The following is a 19,981-nucleotide window of genomic DNA, read 5'->3' as shown; positions in this document are numbered from 1 at the left end:
GCTGCGTCTCGCTGAGATGGCAAGGGAATTGTTTCTACTGCTGCTGAAAGCCTTCTGTTGATTGTGTGCACTGGCGGCGAGGCGAGCGTTGAAAGGTAGCCACATGTGCTTCGGCCGTGGATTAGAGGCGTTATAGCTCGCTCATGATGGGTGGGGGGTTGAGGTTACAGTGGGATAATAAGAGGGGCCAGATTAAAGGACACCAGAAACCCTTGCCCAGCTGAGCCCCAAAGGAGCCTGGACTTGAATAGCGCAAGTCCATTTTCTACACCAGGAAGAACTCGCATAATTAAATGATGTGCGAGAGCAGTAAAGTGAGTCCGTCGCTCCATGGCTGCCACCCCTTTCTCACCCACTGCATGGTCTTGTCTCCCCCTGCTTTCCTCAAGCAAGCAAATTTAGCACCAGGGCAGGGAAGGCAAAGTCCGTTTTATCCCCGCAGTCCTGATCATGCAATGAGTGGGGGGCATTTAAAATGAAACACTGCTCAGGGTCAGAGTCTTGCTTTCTTTTATAATCAGGGCTGGCCAGCCATGTTTATCTGTTTGTTGTGCTAACATTTTGGGAATTTAGAAGTGGTCATAATGTTTGGAACAGTGGGAAGCAGGAGGACGGAAAATATATCTTTCTGTTTCACAGCTACAATAAAGTACATGGCTGTTTAGCCCCCCTCCCCACCCCATTGTAGAACCATAAAGACCAGCCCGAAATTACCTAGTTGCGCCAGAGAGTTTGCGATGGATCTCAGAGGCTGATCTTGCAGATTGCTGAGCAGAGGGTTCTGCTGAGCCCTGCGGCCCCCTCCTTGGACGTCCCTCCCCAGGACTGTCCAGAAATGCTTTGAAACCAGGCTTGAGAAGTCGCTGCCCTGACGAGTCACGCAGCCTTTCCTTGCTGTTTCTTGCTGGGCAGCCCTGCCTTTGGGGGTTCCTGCCCCCGCTGCAAGACCCCTCCCCAGCCTCCAGAGCCCAAACCAACACAAGGCATTTGGCCAGGATCCTCTGGCCAGGTGACTCCTGATGGGCCCTCCCTGCTGGTTCTGCTGACCTAATGGCGTGGGTGGGGATGGTGAAAGGGGGAAAGGGGTTGTGATTATAGAAGGGAATGTAGACGAGACTGGCCCAGCTACGGATTCCCATGGGATGACCAGAGAGGGCAAAGGGAGGAGTGTTGTTCCCCACCACCCCGGCATGGCTGCTGACCTAATGGCCTCTGATCCAAAGGCCTGGCGCTTGCAGGAGCTGGAGCAGCCATGTGGGGAGGGCCTGCAGCTATGGAAAGGCCCACTGCTCTGCGCTTGCACAGGAGCACTCTTCACTTCTCCCCTTGCTCCAGAGCCTGGGGCTGGGTGCTCAGCCCTGGCACAAATAGATGGCTAGTTCTCCCTCATCCCCCCATCGCTACAGTCAGGTGCTGTAAGGAGGGACTTGGGTGGAGAGGTCTCCATTGCTGCTCAGAAGATGAAGGAGCTTGAGGAGGGGAAGGTGGATCGCAGCTGCCAGCAGGAGAAAAGAGGGGAGCAGCACCCACGGTGGACCAAATAATAGAGGGGGAAATCACAGCAGCTGCTGGAAGGAACACCGAAACATTGCAACAACTTGAGTTGATCGAACGAGCAGACCCACACAACACCGCCTTCCGCTGAAATGCTCTGATCTTGGTCCTCATCCTCATGTATGCATAGAGATCAGCATATTCCAATTTTACACAGACAAGTCCTAGCCTGCGACCGTTTTGGCAATGCAGAAGAGGCCCCCACACTCCCGGCCTCCTGCATGAGACAGTAAAATGTCTTTGACTTGTGGGATAGAAGCCAAGAGAGAGAAGGGCCAGGTGAGCCAGTCCGCTCAGCCCCACGGAGAGAATGTGGGGCTGCGGGAGCTGGTCACATTCACTCCCACCAAGGTGCCCAGTAGCCCCACCCCTGCTGCCCACGTGCTCGGAGGAGGTGGAGGGCCCTGCTGGAGCCGGTGCTGAATGGTCCTCACAGAGGGACACGAAAGGGTCCCTCTTTGCACGCACGTTGCACACGGTCCAGATGCACATCCATGGATGATTATTACAACTGGAAGAGAAACACGATGTGGACGCTGGGACCTGGTGGGCGCCCCTCTCTCACTCTGCTGCCCGGGGGCCAATGATGGACAGCTCCAAGGCCCAACAGCACTTCCTTCTGCTGCCTCTTCCTCTCACACCAGTCTGGGACTAGCCACCCCTTCAAAGAGAACAGCCATCTTCCAAAGAGAGGACTCTCCTCTGGCAGCCCCTCAGGAGAGGACCGCCCTCCATAAAAGAAGGCATGAGGCCACCTCGGACTGACACATGTGGTCTCCCCTCACACATTGGCATTTTTCATGCATGGCAGACGCAGCCCCTCCATTAGGAACTCCTCACCCAGGAGAAAAGGAATTATCCTGAACGGTGGCTTCACTGAAAACACATTAACTGGGTATGAGGAAGTTACATTTTCCTATGGGGTTCACCTTTTGTTTTTTCTCAGCTGTGCCTGCAAACTGAGCCCATGAACACAGCTGAGCTTCTGGACAGGGTCTCTGTGCACACGCAGAGTGGCAGACACAGTGTAGCTGCTCCTCATCGCGGAGTCGCTCCAGCGCCCTGGTCATTTTCACTGCCCTTCTCCGAACTTTTTCCAGCTCAATCCTGTATTCTTCTGGTGCAGCGACCACAACTGTGCAGGCTTATCCTAAGTGTGGGCACACCGAGGACCTGCAGAAGGGAAATGCCACCTTGGCAGTTTGATTTTCCATTCCTTTCCTAATTACGCCAAACATGGAGTTTGCCTACATTGAAGTCCCTTTTGTGTAGGAGGGGACACGGTCCCAGTACATATGAAAAGGGCATTCACTACCGATGGGGCACGTGCAAATGACCACAGCCTCGCTGGAAACAAGCGCTTGTGCCACTCGCGGGTGCAACTGCAGAAGGAGGAGGAAGAGATGGAAAGCGCGTGGGTGAAGGGACACGTTCCGTAAAAAATCCCATTGCAGAATCCATTGCAAGGGCAAAGGAGGGGAGACTTAAAGAAATGGGGGAAGACAGCTTCTTCTACCCCCTCTGAAAAACAGTGGAAAAGAGAGGGGAGAGGGTGGGGCTGCAAGGTTTGCTGCCGTCCTCCAACTGGGTGAAGCCAACTGGGTCAGCGACCCCATTCCCATCTACGTAAAAGCGAGTAAGGGCAGCTCTCCTTCCCTGCTGACTTCCCCACAAGCAAGCACCCGAAGCCAGTGAGATGAACGTGTGAGTAAGGCCACCAAAGATAACGTGCTTGACTTCTGAGCAGACACGGGTTTTGGCTTGTTTCTTGAGCAAGAGGACAAAGAAACCAATGGGGAAAACTTGAAAAGGCATTGCAAAGTTTATTTTTTCAAAGGACGCGGCAGCAAGAGAGAGAAGATGTCGGGGCTGAGGGAGGCAGGAGAACAGCTGATGGATCCAAGACCCTCTCAGGTGTGGTTGTTTTGCTGTCTCACCCACCATCTTACTGAAGTTTCACCGCCTGACCCCAGAACAGTACCACAAGTTTAGCACACACTGATAATATATACTGGGGGGAAAACTTCAGTATATAAAAAGTCATGAAGAAACCCGTGGTATAGTGATAGAAATAGCAGGAGGCCAATGGGCTGGGATGAACATCTTTTGATGTACCAGCGAGACGGAGCTTACGGCACCACCCAGTAAAAATACCTACTGTGGATTGCCCCGAAGTCGCACCAGTCCCAGAACTTGTTAATTCTTGACCCATGGCAAGAAAACGAAGACTCAGAATTCTGCCGCAACCAACGTAAAGAAAGCTTGACTCTCCCAATAAAGCAATTACAGAGGTTTACTCCTCCTGCCCTGAGGAAGCATTTATGAAACGAACTCAAAAAGACAGAAATCCACCCCCACCCCACCTTTCTCTCCACCTGAATTATCACCTGCCTGGAATGAAAAGGGCAGCTATTACCACCAGCTGCCAAGTTAACTAACTGGATTCTTTCTACCTCACTGCACTTCCTTGCATTTTGTCTCAATAAATTAACTAGCTGCTGACACAGACAGATCAGCCAAGCTATTTTGTCAGAAATTAAAAGTAAGAGCTGTATGGGGAGCGGGAGGTGCAGGAAGGGAGGTGTCCTATATATGCTTCCCTTAAACATCTGGCTCCCCAGAGATCAGGCATGGCCATTTCTCCCATGTAAACTCATAGGAGGCGATGGAGCTGGGTTGGAGATGCGGAGAACCTTCTCTCCGGCCTTATGCCAAAGAGCTTGCCAGCCATTTGTTTAGGTCAAACCCAGGGAGGGTCCAGCAAAAGGGAGAGATTCCTAAATGCTTTTGGATTCAAGGAAGTTCTTCCCCAGAATTCTGGCTCCAAATTCCCAGTGGAAATCTGGCTATTACTGAATCTTGGCAGTTTCATATTTGGAAGCAACATTTGGGGTAACTGCAGTTCTGCCTCACCCCACAGCAACTGCTACGTATATGGACTGTATCTGCCCACGGATATCGACTGCCCCGCATCTGTGACCATTTATTTCAGCACAGGTGGACAACTTGCTCCCTCCAAAAGTTCTGGCCTGCAGTAGCCAGAGGCCCCGGCTAGCAAGGGCATTGATCAGAGACTGTGCAAACCATAACCCCAAACAACTGAATGTTGTCAAGTTGCTTACCTGTGCTTTGGATTTCACAGTCGTTTGTTTATTATTGCATTTCCATCCTACCTTTCTTCCTCTTGCAAGGAAGCCAAATTACAGACGAGCAAAGTCTTAATTAAAAGATAGCATCAAAACAATTATTGAAGTAAAAGCATGACAACAGAAAAAACAAAGCAAGTGGTTCCAACCAATTAAACCTCCTTTAAGCAATAGACCAGCTTGTTTGTTCATTATTATAGCCCATCATTCTTCCTCTTGCAAGGAATCCAAGGCGGCTCACATTGTCCTCCTTTGTCTTCATAATCACTCTGTGCAGTAGCTTAGGCTAAACGTCAGTGGCTGCCCTATGGCCCCTGTGGCCAGGTGAGGGCTAGAACCCACATCACCTGGGTTCTAGCCCAGCATTCCGGCTATTCTACCACATTGGCTCATTCCAACCTCTCACCCGAACCTACCATTTCTTAGATGGCTTTATTTTCTGTGTCATCATTATTTTTAATGAAACTCTGAGCCATCCACACTTCTCACACATGGAATACTCAGGAATTCCTTAACAACACCAAAAGAATGAGAAACTATCATATTTGCACTGTAGATTATGAGGAATTTTCTCCTCCCAGTTAACCTGAGTAACTGAAGTTTGCACTGGGGAGCATGACTTCTTTACAGGAAAATTCACAAAACCCTCAATAAGTTACTATTCCAAGGATTCTTTGGGGAAACCATGGCAATGACATAGAATTAAAACATTAGTTTATTTATGTCGATCTGCCTGTTTGGATATTGTACAGTCTGATTTGCAGCTCTCAGTTCGCCCTATAAAAGATCTTCACAAAACTCAATTTATACTTTGAAGGTCATTGCAAATAATGCTCCTTCTTTCTAAGGTCTTGTATTAAGTATTCTCTAATCCAGAGAATGCTCAAATGTTCTGGAACATGTCTTCATGGATTCAGATCATTTTTATTCCCAACAAATAAATTTCAGCACTCATCACATTGGATATACCAAAAGCAATAAAATAGAAGCACTGGAACCATAGCTGAAAACTTGCAAAATAATTGTGGGCCACGTTTGCCTTAAATGGAGACCATCTTGGTGTGGGGGAATGTATTACAATGCATTTTGAGTCAAAATAGGGTTTCCCTTTCCAAGTCTGACATTTTTATCTCTGGTATTGGTGAGCTTATAGGGGAGGAAGCAGCAGAGACCATATTGGGGGTTACAAAAACCCAAATAATGCTGACATCTTTACAATGAAGGGTCTAAAAAATTAATTTTCCGCCCAAATCATGCTAGGAGCCTGCAGTGATCGATAGCCTTTTTTGGAGAGACATTAAAGCAGTGAATTGGATTCACTTTATGGAAGAGTAATTTAATCCCCTTTGCTTCCTCCTCCTTTCTTTCTCTCCTTAATCTCAAAGTGTGCAGGCAGCATTTTGTCTGAGAGTGTCCTTCCAGGCCCCACTTTGATGTACTGTTCGCTGTGCATCCTTCCCCTCTGCCAGCCCCACTGGGCCCTTCCTCCAATTCATGCTTAGCTGTTCAGACTTCAGCCCCACTCACCTTCGAAAGGCCACCGACCTCCAGGTAAAAGCAGATGACGAAGATGTTCCAGGTGACCCAGATGGCTGTCCAGATGGCATACTGGGAAAGGAGGCGGACCGAAGGAAAGAAAGACATGGGGATGACAGTCAGAATCAAAGAGGGAACAGATGTAAGATGGTCAGCCATGGCATTAGGTCAGGGGTGCTGAACCTCAGGCCCGTGGGCCAAATCCTGTCAGCTCGGGGTCTGAATCTGGACCCAGGGGACAATCCAGTTTTCCTAACCACAGATCATTTGGTGGTCCCCTAGTCTTTGGACACTTCCCTGATCCTTTCACATTCCCATAGGAAATGCCTCTGCTAGATCAAGCAAGAATTTTAAGCTAAAATATGGTGGGATTTCAGGAATGTGGGGCCCCTTTTGCTTTAGGTTCTGCCCACGGGAATCTGGCCCTTGAAATGAATCCTAAGGCGCTTAGGATGAAAGATGTTCAACACCCCAGTTGAGCCCAACTGCTGGCGATTCCCCGGGATTTTGTGCTTTCCCAGCCCTACCTGGAGAAATTCTGGGAACCAGACAATTTTAGAATCCGTTTTCCACCCTGCTTCAACTGAGACATGGCAAGATTAGACAGGACACTTGCCCTATGGAGCATCAGGGTAGTGTGAAAAAGAAGGCCTTATTTTTCCTCCAAGTCTCTCCTTTATGTTTGCACACACATCTCACCTTAAATTCATCTTCAGCGGGTATCTCCCCCCCCCCAGGCCCCACTTTTACTCTAGAGTAAGTGCAGGGGCCCTAATCCAGATTTTGAAAACCCCAGGATGCTCCAGGCTAGGGTCCTGATCTGCATCAAGGCCTCTGTCCCTACTCTGGAGTAAAAGTGAAAGCGAAGGTGACATCGCTATGAGAGAGAGATTTAAAGCAATGTTTGTTTGGATCCACCTGTGAGATCAGAGATTCGTTCAGCAGCAAGTGCCAAAATTCCCGGGGACTTCAAAACAAGCCAAATGACTCCTGACAGTTTATAATTAACTCCTGGGAGTGCAGCTGTATATCTTTTATTGTCTCCCCGCAACTCGCTCGCGCGCCAGTTGATGGATGGGCATTGCAGCCCGTTCGTCCGCTTATAGGCCTGGAGGGTGCTGTAGCCAGCCTGTCTGACTGGCTCTGGATGGATGCTAGATGCATGTCAGTGGCCCCTCAGAAAAGCACTGACTGGAGACCCTCATTTGCTGAGCTCACTGACAGCTGGCTGGAGTTTATTACTTCAGCTGTGATGCCAACCTATGAGGATTCTCCCACTTCAATAACTGGCAGCAATAAAGCCAGGCTTGGATGGGAGAGGGGAAGCTTTTATTAATAATATGGCAGGGAGAAGGCCCCGTGATACCCTGTATTCACTGAATCAAGGCATGCCAACAGCCTCAAAGAGACCTAATGCCAGCCACGAAATTCAGACTGACGTCTCCAGCACTGCCAAAAGGAATGTCAGCTGCAGAGGTGGTGGGAAGAGACAGCTCTGAATCTTCCCTTTGGAGACCATCTGCCCCAGCACCTTGATGCCCAGATGCACCTGTTGAAATAAAAGTTTGGGACTGAGGGATCCCTGTTGCGTCTGATCCCCTTGGATTAGCTGGCCTTTGCCACATCTGCTCCCCTCCCGCTGCCACCCCTGGAATCTTTCTGCCCGAGGCTTTTCCTGACACCAAACCCCCGTCTCTCCGCTGTCCGTCCATTCCCTTTTCCAAATAAGAAAGTCCTTAGGAGACAAGGCCTGGCACAGACCCAGAGATGTCAGGGCATTTGCACATGTGTGTCAGGAAATGCACACTCACACAATGTTTTTGTCCCGTGGTCCTGAGCCCTGGTGTTTTTCTCTCTTAGCACTGCTCCAGTGAGCTGTCCAGACCTGCTGCAGCTTGGGGGGAGCTTTCGTTCCCTGGGGTGCAGCGCTCCGGGAGAACTTCCCTGGGGAATCGTGGCCTAGCCTACCGGCTAAGCCTGGAAGGCTTTGCCTTGTGCCTATTTGGAATACGGTGACACCACCCAAGCCCCCGCCGTTCCATTATCCTGCTGGATACAAAGGCCAAGAGTGGCAAAGCATGACTGGTTAACTTAATGTAAGACATTTGCATACCGCATGGTGCTTTGGGCTGGTAATTAGAACAGTGGCCTCCTGTACGATTAGCAACATGGTAATTTAATTTAGCTCCAAAAGGCTGTGTAATAAAGTGAAACAGTTTCATTAAAATAAATCACATACACTCTGTCGGAAGTGGCAGATGAAAGGGAATATTTGATCATAATTTGAAGTTGTTTCTCTCAGACACAGGTTTATTAGACACAGAGAGACACGGTTGTGCAGGCAGAGACAGGCTGGGTCCCAAAGCTGGAATTATTTTACCTGTATGCCTCACCTTGCTTCCTCCTGCAAGGAACCCAAGATGGCTTGCTAGGTCCTCCTCTCCATTTTATCCACACAGCAACACTCTAGTCCCCACTCATCCTGTGGACTTCACAACTGAGTGGGGACTAGAACCCGCATCTCCCCAGCCCCAGCCTGGCACCCTCACCACTTGGTCAGATTGATATGCCCCAATGTCTTTTGGAAGGCAGAACACACCCTGGTTTCCTGCCATGCTGCTGAAGAAACAAGCCACCGCGGCGATTAGAAGTGGGTTGGCTCTTTGGCAATGGGAAACATTGCTGAGAAATGCCATATGTTGAATTTCTATCACATGCATTATAGCCATCTAATCTTACTCACAGCGAGCCATCAAGCTTAAGTGCCAGATTTGTGAAAGTCATTAAAAGTCTGAAAATGGTCATCTTTTTTAGATTTTTACATTTATATTTTTACCGTTGGGAGTGAAAGAGGCCTCACCATCCAGATTTCCCAGAGAGGAGACAAGAAACATATTGGGCTATCTCAATAATTCTGGCATATATATGCAGGAGACGACCTCAGAACAACACAACTGCGAATACCAATGGCATTTTCTTATTTAATTCATTCTTCTCAACAACCAGCACTTGGCAACTAGGTCCCAATTACTCTGCATTTACATTTAACATTAACTGACTGTGGACATACTTGAGAGAAGCTATTTCTAAGACTTCTCAGCTAAGCCCAATGAATTTAGTGGGACTTAAGCTCCATGCAAGCAAGTTCAGCACTGCAGCTTTGGAAGCATTTAAAAAAAGCTTTTTGCTACTCACCACCACAATGTACCGAGGTCTGTATTGGATTGTACCAAACAAGCCAAGAATAACAATGATGATATGGAGGAAATTTGCAAGAATTGGAGCCCACTGGTATCCCAGGAAATCGAAGACTTGTCTCTCGAAGGCAGCAAGCTGGAAAAGAAGAAAGAGAAGGAGAAAAGGTGCATGAGCAACCAACTCATGAAAATAATCATTTGCAAAGTCAGGGACCGTATCCGCATTGTGAACGATCTTTGTCTAACCTTTTGCATAGGCTCTTGGGGAGCTTTGGAATAGCGAGTGACACTGGAAAATTTCATGGTGATTCATTTTTTGACTTGAATGTGTCCCATTTGCAAGCTGGCAAACGGAAGCAGGTTGCCGAGAAAACTCACATTCCAAAGCATACATTCACATTTACTAGATACCCACTTTAGGGACACTGGAACTTTAAAAATGGTGCATTTTTGAAATATGTACATTTCTATACTTTACCTTACAGGGGGAAAGTACACAATTTGGTGCGCCCATAGCACAAATGCATATCAGCACATTCACTTTCCCCCATCAAGATGAGAGAGAGAGCTTGCAGGTGAAAATGGCAGTGAGGCTACCTGACCTTCCAGGTAGACTCCCAAGATGAGGTTCAGCATCACTGGTTCTCCTAACCCTACCTTACTGTTGCTAATGATCCAGGGCACAGTTCACACCAAATGAATGAAAAAAAAAAATCCATGCTCACCAGAAATTAAAAAAAGCAGTAGATACGGTGTCTGTTTCATCAGTTTCTGCATATTGCAACACTCTCATTCATTCTGCATCATGGTGTGTGTGTGTGTGTGTGTGTGTGTGTGTGTGTGTGTGTGTGTTAAATAAAGGGGTGTGACTAAATGGAAGCCGTATGGCCTGGCACAGCCAGTCTGGAGAAAGACTTGCAAGTGGTAGGTCCCCGAGGAAATTCTGCCCCTCCATAAGTGTAATATGCAACATCTGGAGAAGATTATTTTAACGGGCCAGGCAATAAAGGAGAGTATTTACAGCAGCCTTTCCCAACCTGATGCCCTCCAGATGAGTTGGACTGCAACTCCCATGACTGCCATGGGATGTGTAGTCCAGCACATCTGGCGGACATCAGGTTGGGAAAGGCTGACATGGAAGGAAACCATTCAAATGAAAGCAGAAGGGGTGGGTCAAGCCAGTGGCTTTCTTAGGGTGCGGTGCTGGTTCCCTCCAGCCCAGTATGCTGACACGGGCTGGCAGCAGCTGCTCGCCATCTTTTAGGCAGGATTCTTCCCTAGCCCTACCTGGAGATGCTAGGACAGAACCACGGTAGGCTCCATGGCGGGGCAGAGCCATCCTGCAGCAAGTCCATCATCACCCAGGCAAATTCTAGGGGGGGTATGTCACCCACTTTACAAAGGGCAGTCCTCTGTTTCAAAGCCATCCTCGATTGGAAGGGCTGTCCTTTCCCATTCTGATTTAAAGAGAAAGACCCCTAAGATGGGAGACAACCTCCTCGTCAGAGTGAGCACGTGGACAGCGGACTGAGCAGGTGGGAGAGATGCACTGCCTTTGCCGCTAAATGATGGTGATTATTCCTGAATTAACATCCAGACATACTCAGTCCGTGCATTTAAATTTACCTTTTAAGTGCATTTACCTTTTCTCGCCTTTTCAGTGTTGCATCTCCTTTCTTTTGGTGATGCTTAAGACCTACCAAAGTGTTTGCCTTTCTGATTGACATGAGCCAATAGCCGGCCAGTTGGGTGGATCCACTATAGGAAGCAGGAAACTCTTGGGAGTAGATGGTTGGATCCAACCCAGCAGATCCTGACACCCATTTCCGCACAGGGGCAACTCCCCTTGAGTCCCCCCTAGTTCCCTTCTTGGTGGGGGACGAAGGAGGTCTTGCTGCAGGCAACAGGACAGGCCACTGGGTGAGATGTGGTGATAAAAACAGGCCCAGTCTCACATGGGATCAAGCTGTGCCCACACAGTGGTGCTTTTGTGTGGCTTTCAACGTGCTTGTGCAGGAGGCCTTCCCTTTGGATCTTGCCCACTGCCTTTCCTCTTGCCTTCCTTTTGGCTTTGGTTAACTGTCACTCTCCTTCTCTCTTCTTTCTGACACTTTCGGAAGTTGCATTCTTTCACTCTAAGGGATCCGATTTAATTAACCAGCAGACAGGTACTGCCTGCAATCTCCTATGAAATACACAAGTGTCTGAATGAACAAGTCCCATACCTGGGAAGGCAGAACCGGAAGGCTATTATTCATTTCAAAATCAATTTTCTCTGCATCATTAGAGCCGGCGGCAATGTGTTAAGCCCTTAATCTTTCATTAGGAAGATCAAAACACACACTACAGTGACACCTAGGGATTCTGGATTCTGGTTGGCTGGCTAGGGGAACACATGACTGCCATCAGTTTATCCAATCAGGCATTTAATTGGCTTTGTTTGTTATGCTAAACTAGAAATGTAGATAAAACGACAGGATCTCAACATATTAGTTTGCCTATTAAGCAAGGAAATCCTGCAGCAGTTTGTGTTGTAGAGAAGGGACCCCATGACTCCAAGGTATGGTGAGAAGAAGCTCACCAGAAGACGAAAGGGACAGCCATAGCCAGTATTGTGTGGTGTATACAGAGTGGGAGTTAGACCATTAGGGTTAGTTAGTTCCACTGAAGAGCTGGGAGGGATCTTGAAGGTCATCTCGTCTGACCCCTGGCAAAGCAGGAACTCTGCCAGTACAACATGCCAGCTAAGGACCCAGCCAGCCCCTTGCTTAACTCCCTTTTGAAGAAGCAACCATCACAGCCTGAGCCAGTCTGGATCATCTTAAAAAGCAGTTTAAAACAGACAAATTAAACCCTGCAGCCCCACTGGCAAAATATTTGCATCCCCGAAGCAGTGCAAATGCTACTCTATGTTACCAAACTTTTCCATAAGGATCAGTACACCATGGAAGGATCAGTACACCATTGCAACCCACCCATCAGGTCTGCCCACGTGCTTCTTCCTTGGATCGCGTCCCCTGCCTTATTCGCCTTTGCCCTGTCGTGCGCCAGCTGCTGCTCTTTTAATCCTTCACCAGCCCATGGCCTTCCGAACTGCTTCTGATACCAGCATCTGATCTTGCTGAGGCCCAAGAACAGGACACACATGCAGACTGGCATAGTTTCTCCAAGCAAAAGCGTTTGGTACAGAGACGGGTCGTGCAGCTTCATGCATGCTGAAGGCCCCGGGAACTGGACCAAGGGCTGCAAAGAACCAAGCTCGAAACCTGGAGAGTTGCTGCCAGTCAGTGTCAACAAAACTGGGCTGGATGGATTAAAAGTCCAATGTAGTAAAAGGCATCCTCCTACACTCCTCTCCCTGTAGTTACCGGGGACAGGCTTGGGACCACTCTACAGTTAATGCCGTTCACCAAATTATTCCTCTGATTTCTTTTGCAAGTATCTTTTAAAATTATTGTTCATGAGAGAAGCTGGTGTTGCTGTTCCACAGACTCAGGAAGTTAAAGAGGTGGGAGTGTGTTTGGATTCACCAGCACAGAGACAAGATTCTGGAGAGGGGAGGGGAATGAAGCATTGTAATGATGGGCATTAAAACATGCTCTAGCGTGGATGAATCTCTTACCAGATTCTATCACACAGTTGTCTATCAGGAAACATAGAAACAGAGCAAGTCAGAAGGGGTCTCCCAGGCCATCTAGTCTGACTCCTGGCTCCAGCCGGCTCCGCTCACGACATGCCCACCATGAGCATGTCGAGCCTATCTTTGAAGACCCTCACCAACGGGGCCTCAACCACCACCCGTGGAAGCCCATTCCACACCCTCGGGGCCCTGACTGTCAGAAGTGCTTCCTGGAATCCAAATGGAACCTTGGCTCCCTGAGCTTTGCTCCGTTGGAGCACGTTCTGCCTTCCTCTGCAGGGGAGGACAGGTCTCTACCCACCTCTGTGTGACACCCCCTCACATACCTGTGTGTCGCCAACAGATCCCCTCGGAGTCTCCTCTTCTCCAGGCTGAAGAGACCCAGTTCCCTCAGCCTCGTCCCATACCCCATCCCCTGCAAACCGGCCACCAACCTTGTGGCCCTTCGCTGCACTGACTCTAACCTGGCTAAATCCTTCCTGTAATGAGGGGCCCAAGACTGAGCACAATACTCCAGTTGCGGGCGCACCAGAGTCGTAGAGTGGCAGTAACACCTCTCTCAATCTAGAAGCCACACTTCTGGCTATGCAACCAAGGGTGGCGTTCGCCCTCTTGACCACCGCATCCCATCAGGAAGGAAGGAAGGGACAGACAGATGGACGGATGGACAGAATTGTCTGCCAAGGCACTAGCTGTTCTCTGGTCAGACAATACTCAGTGAGTTGTCATTGTGGGGAGACAGTTGGTAGACACCTGATGATGCTTTTCCTCACAGCCCTGACCTCTGCACTAAGAGAGTCTATGCCTTACTTTTTTTCTCAGTTCAGAGCATTTATGGGCAGACAGAATTATGGACACACAGAATTTATGGCCTCCCCTCCTGCCCGTATCTTCCCTGCACGTGCCAGCAAAACAGTTGAGGAGAGAGAGAGACATCTGGAACGTTACTGGAGAAATACCTATAGGCGGCTCTGGCACACAACCACACATCCTCTGCCAGATTTCATATTTGCACGGCAATGTCGCCCACGGGCCCAGCCCCAGCCGTGCTTTTACGATGATCCGGGAGGCCTGCTGGGCGTGGGGGGGGCATCCGTGATCATGCTGGTAAAGTTCTGAGCCCTCAGTGCTGCACCTCCGTTAAGCCACAGAGCGGCCTTCTGGTTGGTGTGTGTGTGTGTGTGTGCGAGAGCGAGCAAGAGAGAGAGAGAGAGAGAGAGAGAGAGAGAGAGAGAGAGAGGAGAGTCCATCCAAGGTCCATATGATAAGAAACAGACTATTTGCTAGGATAGCTGCTGGGTTACAATTCCATGGAAATATCTGAAGATGTTTGGTGTTCAGAGAAACTGGACAGAACCAGCTAAGCAAACTCTTCCCCAAAACTGGTCCAAACGAGTTGGCACGTGGGAAAGTGTTCAGCTGAAGTCTGAAGAAGAGGAGGAGTGTGGGGGGGGGTGCAGCCTCTGAAGCTCCTTTAAGGTTGCCTGGTGAGCCTGGGAGGGGAGGGGAGGGGAGGGGAGGGAGAGCATATGCTAGGCCAGTCCTTGACCCCGTGGGGAGAAGCAAGCTGCTCAGGTGGAGGGGCTTTGCCCTTTGCCCTGTCCGGCTTTCCACCCTGAAGGCAAGGCCAGAAGCTTCATGAAAAGGGAAAGAATGCGGGGAAGTTTCCAGTTTGGATTCAGCTCTTCACATGGGCAGAGGTTTCTCTTTTCAGTTCTGTTAGAAGGCTATTTAGAGCTCAAGCTGTTCTCTTATCTGTGGCGCCTGAATGAAAAATGCATTTTGCAAAGGATTGTCTTGAGTTTTGAAACCAAAGAGAGGGGACATACTAGGACAGGTTCTCAGCATTAATCCATTCTTGTCTCCTGCCCCTAGACCAGCCTTTTGCAGCTTGTCACCCTCCAGGTGTGTTGGACTACAATTTCCACCATCCCCAGGCACTTGGGTGTGGATGATGGGAATTGCAGGCCATCCCATTTGGAAGGTTCCAGGTTGGGGAAGACTGCCTGGGCCTTGAATATCAAGATGAAGGTTGAAGCCATTGCGATCAAGTGTCTGGCCCCAAATAACCAGGGCAATGCAAGAACAGGAATCAAAGTGGTGGCCTGCAAGACAACCCAAAGGCAGCAAGCAGCAGGATGGAGAACCGGAAGGCGGCAAGGTGAGGACGCAGGTAATCCGTCTAAGAGACTGGCAGTGGAAACCAGAGCTAAGTCCTACAAAAGCTGCTCTGCATTCAGAATAGCCTGTTCAATCCTTGGGCCTCTCCAGTAAAAGATGAGCGGGTGGCAGGTGAGGCAAAGCACTTCTGAGACCCTGCTGAGCTACTCCAGTGAGAACGGGCAATGCTGGGCACATGGACCAAGAGCCTGGCCTAGGGCAATGCAGCTCCCTCAGCCCATCACTTAGAAGCAGGGAGATACGCTGGTGAAACAGCCGAGTCGTGGTAGAGGCTTTATTTCCCTTCCACCTCTTGCAAGGAATCCGAGGCTTACATGGTTCACCTCCTCCTCTCCCTCTGATGCCCACAGCAACCTTGCAAGGTAGGCTAGGCTGAGAGACAGGAACTGCCCCAGGGGCACTCACTGAGCCCCATGGCTTGCAGTTCTCCAGTCCTCACCCAGCGCTCTAACCACTAGCCCATCCTGGCTCTACCACACACTTTGCGTGGCGCGCAAGGGCCAACGCAAGCAAGGCAGACTTTGGGACGTGCCACACAGCTCCAAACAACTCAGCCCATGTCCCTCTCCCCCCCCCACCCCACGCAACACTCCCCACTCTGCTTCTTTAAAAGCTTCACTCCCCTCCTGCTCCTTGGCCAGCCCAGATCCATCTTCGTGAGACACGGGGCATCCATCAGTCATCTTGAAAGTGAGAAGATTTCTCACAAGATGCTGAGGAAATTGGTCCCCAGTTGCAGACTTGCTGAGCACTAATGGCTCTTAAGCTTCAGGTGCCAAGATTTTACAGCAGCAAAGCACATTCTTGCGGAAGGCTAGTTGCGTTAAAATAAATATAAAATTGACGGACTTTCGCTGGAATCCTCTGGATGCATTCCGGGCGCTAGCTGGAAATGGCATCTTGGCTGAGAGACACGAGATGACTTTAGTGCTAGAAAAAGGAGTCTGAATCACTTAGTGCAATGAAGTCAGGATCACCCTTTCGGTGCATTTGGCACTGGAGAACTGAGGTGCTGCATTAGGCATGGGGAGAAAATGAGAGAGACAGAAGGCCTTCAAGGCCAGCTTGCAAATTTCAAAGGAGCATCTAGCAGATGAGGAACAGGATCTTGGACTGCATCTGTCTCCTCCAACCTGGTGGCTTCCAGATGTGTCAGACTACAACTCCAACTGGGAATGATGGGACATATAATCCAGCACATCTGGAGGGCACCAGGCTGGGGAAGACTACACTGAGTGGACCTTTCCTGTAATCCAGCAGGATTCTTATTGTTTATTTGTCAGTTATTGTATTTTTATTCCACTGTAAGGTCAAAAAAATTGGAGTGACTTACATGCAATCAATAAAACAAGACAATCTAAAAAGACATGGCACACAAGGAGAAAAGATGGGGAGGGAAGAGGAAAAAAATGAAACGACCTTTTCACTAGGCTGGTGGACTGGCTGTGCTGCCACATCCTCTCATCTCTTGTACAAGCTGCAGGAATGGCTGCTGGTGGCAGCCCCAGCCTGCTCCTGATGGATTCCAGACAGCTCCTTTCTGTTCTTGCAGCGAAATATATAGAAATGAGGCCTCAGTCCTGCCCCACACTGCAGGATCCCTCTTCTTCTGGGCTACAGCACACCAATCCTGCCCACCATCTATCCAAGCAAAACCTAGCTGGGATCTATCTAGTGGACACTCAAACCCACCTCTGGCCAGATCGCTTCAAAATCCCGAACTGGCTACCAGAAGGGAGACAGGCCTTGATGCTACTGATCTAAGAGGAGAGGGGGGCAGCAACCGGTTGAAGGCATCCCTTCAAAGCTGTGCAGGCTGAAATATCCACCTAATTTAGCCTACAGCTCTTCCCACCCAGTGCATGGAGTGTGGGGGGGGGGCACAAAATCCAGGAAGACACTCAATAATCAAGGAGTGGCCACGGGCATGGCTACAGGAAGGGCAGTGGCTCTCTGGGAAATGGCCACTGGGATTGGATTTCGGTGCCCCTAAGCTGCAGTGGGGCCTGATTAGACCCAAGGAGATGTGCATGCAAAGCCCCCCTTAGACGTGAAGACTTCGGGGCGGTGGCTGTCTCTCCGTAAGCCTCAACAGCACTGTTGTGAGGATGAAATGGGGTGAAGCACGGTGCGCTGGAGGGCTTGTTCTCGCACGCCATCAAGGGGACCCCCTGCCTGAGTCTCTTCCAGAGTGTCCCGTCCTGCTCAGCCCTTGTATACTCAGGGCTGTGGCTTCCTTTATGGGATCAGTCCATCTCCCGTTTGGTTTTCCTCATCTTCTGCCTTTGACTTTCCCCAGCTCTGCCTCCTCATAGAATCATAGAATAGTAGCTTTGGAAGAGGCTGGGAAGGCCATCAAGTCCAACCCCCTGCTCAATGCAGGACCGCAAGTGAAAGGCTGCCCAACTGCCTCCCGAATGCCTCCAGGTGGGAGAGCCCATCACCTCCCCAGGCCATGGGTTCCGTAGTCATACTGCTCTAACAGGAATTTGTTCTGATATCTAGCTGGAATCTGGCTTCCTGTAGCTTGAACCCATTTTTCTGTGTCCTGCTGTCTGGGATGACCGAGGAGACATCTTGGCTCACCTCTGTGTGTACCTTTCCAGTATTTGGAAAGCACCATCCAATCTCCCCTCAGTTTTCTCTTCTCCAGGCTAAACACGCCCCGTTCTTTCCATCTCTCCTCGTGGGGCTTTGTTTCCAGTCCCCGGATCGTCTCTGTTGCCCTCCTCTGAATTTGTTCCCGTTTGCCTACATCATTCTCGAAGTGTGGTGCCCAGAAAGGGACATGGCCCTGCAGATGAGGCCAAAACAGTGCCAGGTAAAGAGGAACCAGCCCCTCATGGGATTCAGAAGCGATACTTCTGCTAACGCAGCCCAATTTATCACTAGCTTTTTGTGGCCACATCACATTGTTGACTCATCTTCAACCTACAGTCTCGGACAATTCAAGGATCTTTCTTGCTTGTTGTATTGTTGAGCCAGCAACCCCCGTCTTTTACTGTGATTTGGTTCCCTTTTCTTAGGTGCAGAACTTGGCATTTGTCCTGATGGAATTTCATTATGTTGTTTTCAGCCCGGCGCTCCAACCTATCAAGATTACTTTGATTGCATGATGCGCCTCAAATACAACAGCCTCAGTTTCATCATTTTTGCTTCCAGAATAGTTCTGGCTTGCTTTCATCCAGGACCCATGACTTTGTTTTCTGGCAGTCCACAATATGCACAAAGCTCTTTTCCAGCACCATGTTTCAAACACATACATTTCCTTCCTGTCGGCTTTCTTCACTGCCCGATTTCACACCCATACATAGCAATCAGGAATACGATAGTGTCGTGGTCCATGCCTCTTCTTCTGAGCAATATCGGTCTCACCAGCCTTTCTTCGCTTAAAGATCTGTGTTGCCACACATGAGTCTTTGAACATACGCAAAGTGCTGAACCTGATCGACTGTTCATTCCCCAAAGCTTTCCTTATGAGCACTTCTGTGTCTCACCCCTGTAGGAGGCACACTGGAACTGGGCACAACTCTGCCCCTTACTGGGCATCCCTCTGGTGTTGGTGGCAGGCCACCCAGTCCAGCTCCTCAAGAGGCTGGGACTTCCCGTGCCAATTTCTCCTCCCTTGGGCTGTAGCTCCTCAGCATTCCCACCTGCTCTTGGACTATTCTCTCCCATTGCTACCTGCTGCACCGTCTCATAAACAGCCTCATCCTCGGAATCGGAATCGGAATCATCCTGGGGAGTCTCCCATGAGCACACCTGACAGGACATGCATGGACGACAAACAGCGTGGATGATCCTGGCCTTGTTCTCCAGTGAACTTCCCTGCACTTGATGATCTTCCCTCGGTCCTTCGTCACTGCCCTTCCGAGTCTCCATTGCCTTTGAATTCCTTGGCTGTCCTCCCCCTTTCAATGGACGGCTGAGCCAAGTATGCAAAATGCAATTCCAGCTACTATTCCAGGTATCCGTGCTAAGTGTCAAATGTAATGTTCCCCTGAGCAGGCATAAGCATGCATCGGAGGGAGAGGGAACGATGCACGACAAAGGGGGGAAATGTGTTTCTGGCGCGTGCGAGGGCTGCTGGCTAGTTCAGACTTGGCAAAGTCCAGAGATCTCCCACTATCTGGCCTCCATAACCAGCCAGGCCTCACAAGCTGCCCAGGACTTGAGGTCATCACTCAGTTTCCCAATACTTGGTTGTGTTTATGAGCTGCCTGGCTGTTTTCCTTCTCCTTCTTCCGCATGAGTTGTCAAGGAAACTCACCTTGGGGCTCTGCCTGCCTACCCCCAGCTTTCAGAGGTCAAGAGAGTAATTGAACAGGAGGGTTCATTTGCTTTGTCTCTTTGGTCAGCGCTGCTGTTTCATAAAATAAACACCGCTCTGCGTCGAGTTTGTCCTGTCTGCTTCTCTGGAAAATGAGGCTCACACACATCGGACTGTGGACCTTCAGAATTGCACATAGGTATCCATGGATGGGCGCCCAGTTCAAAGAGTGGCTCCTTTAAACTACCTTTTTTCATTTTTATTGATGGACAGAGGCCAAACCCAGGGCAAGTGTTGAAAGCTCACCTGTGACCATCAATACACCTCATCTCCCTCGCACTCTCTGCTTGAAAACGCTTCCCGGAATGCCTCTGTGTAACCACCTTGCAATCTACTTTCAAGTCAAGCTCAGAAAACACCTCTTCACCTTTGGGAAACTGCTGGAACAGCTCCCTAG

At 49.6% G+C, this 19,981-nt stretch overlaps 1 protein-coding gene across 1 annotated transcript in view; it reads right to left on the bottom strand.

The window, feature by feature from the left end:
- Positions 1–19,981, bottom strand: part of NKAIN4 (sodium/potassium transporting ATPase interacting 4) — a 90,463-nt gene that overhangs the window by 36,506 nt on the left and 33,976 nt on the right. Inside the window, exons 2-3 of the mRNA XM_044455421.1 lie at positions 9,432–9,569; positions 6,228–6,308 (exon numbers count right to left, since the gene is read on the bottom strand). Of these exons, the coding sequence (XP_044311356.1) occupies positions 6,228–6,308; positions 9,432–9,569 (219 nt within the window). The remainder of the gene's footprint in view (positions 1–6,227; positions 6,309–9,431; positions 9,570–19,981) is intronic.

The sequence above is a fragment of the Varanus komodoensis genome, unplaced genomic scaffold, assembly GCF_004798865.1.
Source record: "Varanus komodoensis strain SLA01 unplaced genomic scaffold, ASM479886v1 scaffold8, whole genome shotgun sequence".
Lineage (NCBI taxonomy): Eukaryota > Metazoa > Chordata > Lepidosauria > Squamata > Varanidae > Varanus > Varanus komodoensis.
This window is presented reverse-complemented; position numbering and strand designations above follow the sequence as displayed.